The sequence below is a fragment of the Oncorhynchus kisutch genome, linkage group LG28 (genome assembly GCF_002021735.2).
Source record: "Oncorhynchus kisutch isolate 150728-3 linkage group LG28, Okis_V2, whole genome shotgun sequence".
Classification (NCBI taxonomy): Eukaryota; Metazoa; Chordata; class Actinopteri; order Salmoniformes; family Salmonidae; genus Oncorhynchus; species Oncorhynchus kisutch.
In genome coordinates, this window is record NC_034201.2 from 41,251,734 (window position 1) to 41,258,407 (window position 6,674).

Genomic DNA, 6,674 nt, shown 5'->3' on the forward strand with positions numbered 1-6,674 from the left:
ACGCAAGCAGCTTTCTGGTCCCTGCAGAAGCCCAGGAGGCAGCAAGAGCAGCAGTACTGCAGTTCAGGCAACACTGCCATCTACTGGTAGACATATGTAAATGGAGCTGGGCTGATGACACGGTCACTAAGGCTGTCCATCTGGTTAGAACCAGATTGCCATTAGACAGAAATATTTTTCCATAATGAGAGCATGATGCTGATTGTTCTTAGAGAATACATTCTGATGAAATCACAATACTGTATTAGCTACCATGCTACTATCATCAAGCTACTATCACCATGCTCCTAGCTAGCCACCCTCTTCACAGGTTGTCATTCATGCATATTTCATCTGGGATCATACAGCATACAAAAGTCAGGGGTCAAGAGGTCAAGCAAGGACTGCTGTTCTACAACAGGGAGATTAAATGTGAAGGATTGTTGGAAACTCACACTACCTCTTATGAACTCACTCAGTTGGATCAATGTGCTTCTAGTATAGACTCTAAAACAACTGTGTTCTGTATTTGATGGATAATGCTGAATTAAGCAATAAACAGCAGTTAACAAATTGCATATTCAGCCTTTGGATACATCCTGGCTTGGTGTTGGTTGGCATTTGCGTTTCAGAGAGGGACGTGCAAAATTAGCTTACTGTGATTGTCAGCCGCAGGGTAAGGTCAGAAATAGAATAATACAATAATAATACAAATATGCAAATAGGTTTTATTATTTAATGGCTTAGCCTACATGGACTGTTTCATACAATTGGTTAGGAATTTTATTTTACTTTGCAAATATTTATGAAACATTGTCTGGTAAAGTATCACTGATGTTCCACATCCTACACAGGCTCAAATACTAAGCCTAAGTCCCCATCCCCAAATACATTCTTAACTTAAATAACTTTATTTTACATATGCCGACTCATCTTAAACAGGGATGTCCTCAGAAACCCTAGAATGATCACTAGGCCTCTCATAAGACACCAAACGGGAACCTGTAGTATGATGACCCCCATAGAGACCTGTAATAATCACTATTTAGACGGATGTGGCAGTAATCTGTAATAGTAATCATCTATCCATCTGTGACATAGTAATCATCCACCTGTGACATAGTAATCATCCACCTGTGACATAGTAATCATCCATCCATCTGTGACATAGTAATCATCCACCTGTGACATAGTAATCATCAATCCATCTGTGACATAGTAATCATCCATCTGTGACATAGTAATCATCCATCCATCTGTGACATAGTAATCATCCATCCATCTGTGACATAGTAATCATCCATCCATCTGTGACATAGTAATCATCCATCTGTGACATAGTAATCATCCATCCATCTGTGACATAGTAATCATCCATCCATCTGTGACATAGTAATCATCCATCTGTGACATAGTAATCATCCATCCATCTGTGACATAGTAATCATCCATCTGTGACATAGTAATCATCCATCTGTGACATAGTAATCATCCATCTGTAACATAGTAATCATCCATCCATCTGTGACATAGTAATCATCCATCCATCTGTGACATAGTAATCATCCATCTGTGACATAGTAATCATCCACCTGTGACATAGTAATCATCCATCCATCTGTGACATAGTAATCATCCATCCATCTGTGACATAGTAATCATCCATCCATCTGTGACATAGTAATCATCCATCTGTGACATAGTAATCATCCACCTGTGACATAGTAATCATCCATCCATCTGTGACATAGTAATCATCTATCCATCTGTGACATAATAATATGCAAATATCAGTGATGCACCAATGAAATGACATGAGCCTCTGAAGGTTCTATACACAAGCGAAGTTTGCTAGAGGTACCAAGGTTAGATCATGAATATTGTAATATGAATAAGATGTGGTCCTGACCTGGATGAATGAATCAAACACACAGACAGACATGTTGTCAGGAACACTGTAGTGCAGTGGATACCTTGTAGGTTTGGCTCTTCATCCTCCTCTTCATCTCTCGGATCATCTGACAGATGGCCAGGGGGTAGCAGCAATACACTGTAGTCCAGTCCTCACAGACGCTGCCCTGCGCGCACACGAACACACACACACAGCACTCAACAGGGGAAAGTTCACATCTGGTCTCAGACCAGTCTTTATTTCTATCTGAAGCCTGGCTGCTGAACTAAATTAGTCTTTACATAAAATATCAGAATGAGTCTTTACATAACAAATCAGAATGAGTCTTTACGTAACAAATCAGAATGAGTCGTTACATAACAAATCAGAATGAGTCTTTACATAACAAATCAGAATGAGTCTTTACGTAACAAATCAGAATGAGTCGTTACATAACAAATCAGAATGAGTCTTTACGTAACAAATCAGAATGAGTCGTTACATTACAAATCAGAATGAGTCGTTACATTACAAATCAGAATGAGTCGTTACATTACAAATCAGAATGAGTCGTTACATTACAAATCAGAATGAGTCGTTACATTACAAATCAGAATGAGTCGTTACATTACAAATCAGAATGAGTCGTTACATTACAAATCAGAAACAAATTTCCCACCGCATGCAATACAAAATAAAATATGGTGCACAGCCACGGATGCAAAGTAAATGTGAAGGAGTGAGTGACACATCATTTGTTGTACATGATGTGCAACCTACATCTCTTGAAATAAATTGTGATACCGAATTGCTCTGAGAGAGCATTGCTTTGGTCCCCATGACACCAGCAGGTCGTTAATGGATTCTAATAACACCCATTAACCCCCGTCATTATTGCGTAACAATCCTCACCTGTATCTTGTATCTCTCCCTGATGCCCACCCGCATGGCAAATGTGGAGCCAGGGAGCAGACACAGACACAGACACTCCCCGTACTGGTGGGCCAGACTCAGGTCCAAGCAACAGGCCCCAATCTCCCCTAAGAGGCCTGGGGAAAATGAGAGCGATACAGGGCTTAGGAAAACTAATTCTCCACAAGATAGTAGCAGTCGGTTATGGAAAACGTTTCCAATTTGAATACATGTTTAGCAACCCTACAGAGTATTGTAGATTGATATGGTATTATGCAAGAGAATCGTCATCTTTACAAAGTATCCTCTCTTTAACATTGGGTAACATTGAATGTCCTTAATTAACATAGGTAGAGCGTAAGAATGTAAGATAGCAGGATAGTCATCTACCATCTGACTATGTCAGTTACTCAAACTGACAACTGTGACTTTTACACTTGAGTGTGTACAATGCAGTGTAATGAGCCCAATGCTCTGTCTGCCTCACATGTGGTCCTGTCTCCACACACGTTGAACAGACTGCTGCTCCAATCCCCTCCCGTCTGAGTGATGGTGGTCACTGTTGTCGTGGTTACCCCCAGGCCAGGCTGCGTGAGCACAGGGAGTTTCATCGCAGCAGAAGCGGCACTCTGTGTGTTCCAGCTTTCTGTTCCTATGTCCCAGCCCCCGGCTTCCTCGTCCTCCTCATCACCTGGGGCCTGCTGCTTTGCAGCTTTGGTGACTGGTGCACAACTGAGATAAACAAGAAAGGAACTATAAAATGTAGAAGTGAATGTAGGCTTAGCTGTGTTGCAATGCTGCTTAAGAACATCAGGCTTAAGAACATGTTGGAATGATTCATTACACCCAACAATGGTGATCTCTACTGATAAGGGCCTAACACTTACTGGACTGTGGTGACTATGGCTGTGGTATCCTCCATGCTGACGGCTGCTCCCAGCCAGGGAAGGAAGGGGAGACTGGTTGAGTTTCCCACTGAGACGGGGTGTACTACTCCAGAGAGGGCTGGAGCTCAGCGGCTGCTCCCAGCCAGGGAAGGAAGGGGAGAATGGTTGAGTTTCCCACTGAGACGGGGTGTACTACTCCAGAGAGGGCTGGAGCTCAGCGGCTGCTCTGGGAAGATAAGACATTTTGGGCCTCCTCTTCTAGGGGCTCATAACACCCTCTTAGTACAGCATGTGCGCTGCCACAGCAAACAAGGACAGAGCCGGCCTGTTTAAGACTGTCTGGAATGGAGCCTCTAATTCAAAGCGCAAATGCCACATTTCCACAGTGTAGGGGCCAAGGCCAAGGCAAGCCAGCGGATCAGTAAGTTCATACTCCCAACACATGCATAAACGGGCAGCAGTGACAATGAGAAAATCATTGTCAAATTAAGAGGCAACACTTACCCGAATCACAGACAACAGCAAAGTGCTACCGCTTAGTCCTGGACACAAGTGAGCTGTCTGGCACACATCCACCTGATCACTTCTGCTTTTTGGTGCACAGTGTTGGTATGAGAATCGGCTGGGGGAGGCTTGTGGTAAAATAAGAAACATCTCACCCGGTTTCTCTGAACAGCCGAGGACATTTCCTGCTGAGTGAGAGCAAAATGAAGAACATCTATTGTGTAGTGTTTATAGAAACAGAGGCAGACTGGGTTTCAACTGCATGACTGATTTACAAGGGGGATTTAATTAGCAGTGCTCATACTGCCAGTAGATGGCTACAGTCCATTACAGAGATGTTTTTCATGTGATTCACGCCAAACTGGTAACCTAGAAGACCACTGCAGAGGGAGTTTAATGTGGCCGTATGTCGCAATATGAAGGAAAATAAAGAAATGCACCACCCAAATACATAAAAATGTGTTTATTCAAACTTTGACAATTATGCCAGAATATTTTTTGTTTTGTTGACACATTTGTGGAAATTATTAATTGTATACGGTAGTTACTGGACATATAAGTACCACTGAAGAGATGTTCAGAAGACACCTTTGCCTGGAACCCCTCAACATATGAATACAAAACATATGGCTTGTACCTAGTGGAAAGAGACCGTAGGCAGAGGGCTGTACAGGTAGAGAAGCTTTATTCCGTCTGTACTTTAGCACATAATGGCAGACACTGAGCCGCTGAAACAACATAACTACATTTCATTTCACATAAGATGAGAGGATGAAGGTACACATTCTATGGTACAACCACTTCAATAGAAAAGGTAAAGGCAAAGGACTTGTGCCTGTGTCACGACTTCCGCCGAAGTCGGCTCCTCTCCTTGTTCGGGTGGCGTTCGGCGGTCGACGTCACCGGCATTCTAGCCATCGCCGCTCCATTTTTCATATATCCATTTGTTTTGTCTTGTTCCCTGCATACCTGGTTTTCATTCCCCAATCTACCTACATGTATTTATTCCTCTGTTCCCCATCATGTCTTTGTTTGTGTTACGTGTGTATTGTTGACACGCCAGACTGGCTTGTTTTTCCGGGTTATTTTTCACAAAGATGTTTATTGTTAAACTTTTTTTTTTTTTTACTGTTTTGGCCATTTTTCACTTTTGCCTAAATAAAGTGTGCACCTATTCACAATTCTCTGCTCTGCTGCACCTGACTTCGCTACCAGACGCACACATTCTGACAGCCTGGCTATACGTCACAGAGCTGTGCATGTTATCTACATAGACCTCAGACACAGCAGGAAAATAGTGTCTTGTCATTCTGCTACAGCCCCAGCGGTTCAGTCCCACCCCTCTACACAGAGAGCAGGGCCCTGTTCAAATACTGTTAACATGCATCCTTCCTACCTTCCTAGAAGGTAATCACTGATATCTATGAGACTAGATGATCCCTTGTCAGACCAGTGATAGAAGTAGTAAAACAAAATCAAATCAAATTTTATTTGTCACATACACATGGTTAGCAGATGTTAATGCGAGTGTAGCGAAATGCTTGTGCTTCTAGTTCCGACAATGCAGTAATAACGAACAATAACGAACAAGTAATCTAACTAACAATTCCCAAAAAACTACTGTCTTATACACAGTGTAAGGGGATAAAGAATATGTACATAAGGATATATGAATGAGTGATGGTACAGAGCAGCATAGGCAAGATACAGTAGATGATATCGAGTACAGTATATACACCAAGTGGCGTAGTTAAAGTGGCTAGTGATACATGTATTACATAAGGATGCAGTCGATGATATAGAGTACAGTATCTACGTATGCATATGAGATGAATAATGTAGGGTAAGTAACATTATAAGGTAGCATTGTTTAAAGTGGCTAGTGATATATTTACATCATTTCCCATCAATTCCCATGATTAAAGTGGCTGGAGTAGAGTCAGTGTCATTGACAGTGTGTTGGCAGTAGCCACTCAATGTTAGTGGTGGCTGTTTAACAGTCTGATGGCCTTGAGATTGAAAAACAGCTTCTGTCTCTCGGTCCCAGCTTTGATGCACCTGTACTGACCTCGCCTTCTGGATGACAGCGGGGTGAACAGGCAGTGGCTCGGGTGGTTGATGTCCTTGATGATCTTTATGGCCTTCCTGTAGCATCGGGTGGTGTAGGTGTCCTGGAGGGCAGGTAGTTTGCCCCCGGTGATGCGTTGTGCAGACCTCACTACCCTCTGGAGAGCCTTACGGTTGAGGGCGGTGCAGTTGCCATACCAGGCGGTGATACAGCCCGCCAGGATGGTCTCGATTGTGCATCTGTAAAAGTTTGTGAGTGCTTTTGGTGACAAGCCGAATTTCTTCAGCCTCCTGAGGTTGAAGAGGCGCTGCTGCGCCTTCCTCACGATGCTGTCTGTGTGAGTGGACCAATTCAGTTTGTCTGTGATGTGTATGCCGAGGAACTTAAAACTTGCTACCCTCTCCACTACTGTTCCATCGATGTGGATGGGGGG

At 43.0% G+C, this 6,674-nt stretch overlaps 1 protein-coding gene across 2 annotated transcripts; it reads right to left on the minus strand.

Moving 5' to 3' along the window:
* Positions 1-687: 687 nt before the first annotated feature.
* On the minus strand, positions 688-4,264 carry LOC109873140 (PLAC8-like protein 1). 2 transcript variants are annotated; one of them, XM_020464703.2, is made up of 5 exons: positions 4,174-4,264; positions 3,670-3,890; positions 3,270-3,514; positions 2,783-2,919; positions 688-2,057 (listed from the first exon to the last, which is right to left on the minus strand). In XM_020464703.2, exons 2-5 carry the CDS (start codon positions 3,702-3,704, stop codon positions 1,926-1,928), a joined length of 549 nt encoding a protein of 182 aa, XP_020320292.1. In that variant the 5' UTR covers positions 3,705-3,890; positions 4,174-4,264; the 3' UTR covers positions 688-1,925. The 2 variants fall into 2 exon arrangements, with proteins under 2 accessions (XP_020320292.1, XP_020320293.1); XM_020464704.2 differs by having other exon boundaries at positions 3,670-4,192.
* Between the last annotated feature and the right edge of the window lie 2,410 nt (positions 4,265-6,674).

Excerpts from the sequence above, each read along its gene's own strand:
- LOC109873140 (XM_020464703.2), bottom strand. The coding sequence starts at position 3,704 with ATGGAGGATACCACAGCCATAGTCACCACAGTCCA. Across the intron at positions 2,920-3,269 it reads GTGTGGAGACAGGACCACAT|GCCTCTTAGGGGAGATTGGG; the intron begins GTGAGGCAGACA and ends CATTTTCCCCAG. Across the intron at positions 2,058-2,782 it reads GGGAGAGATACAAGATACAG|GGCAGCGTCTGTGAGGACTG; the intron begins GTGAGGATTGTT and ends GTGTGCGCGCAG.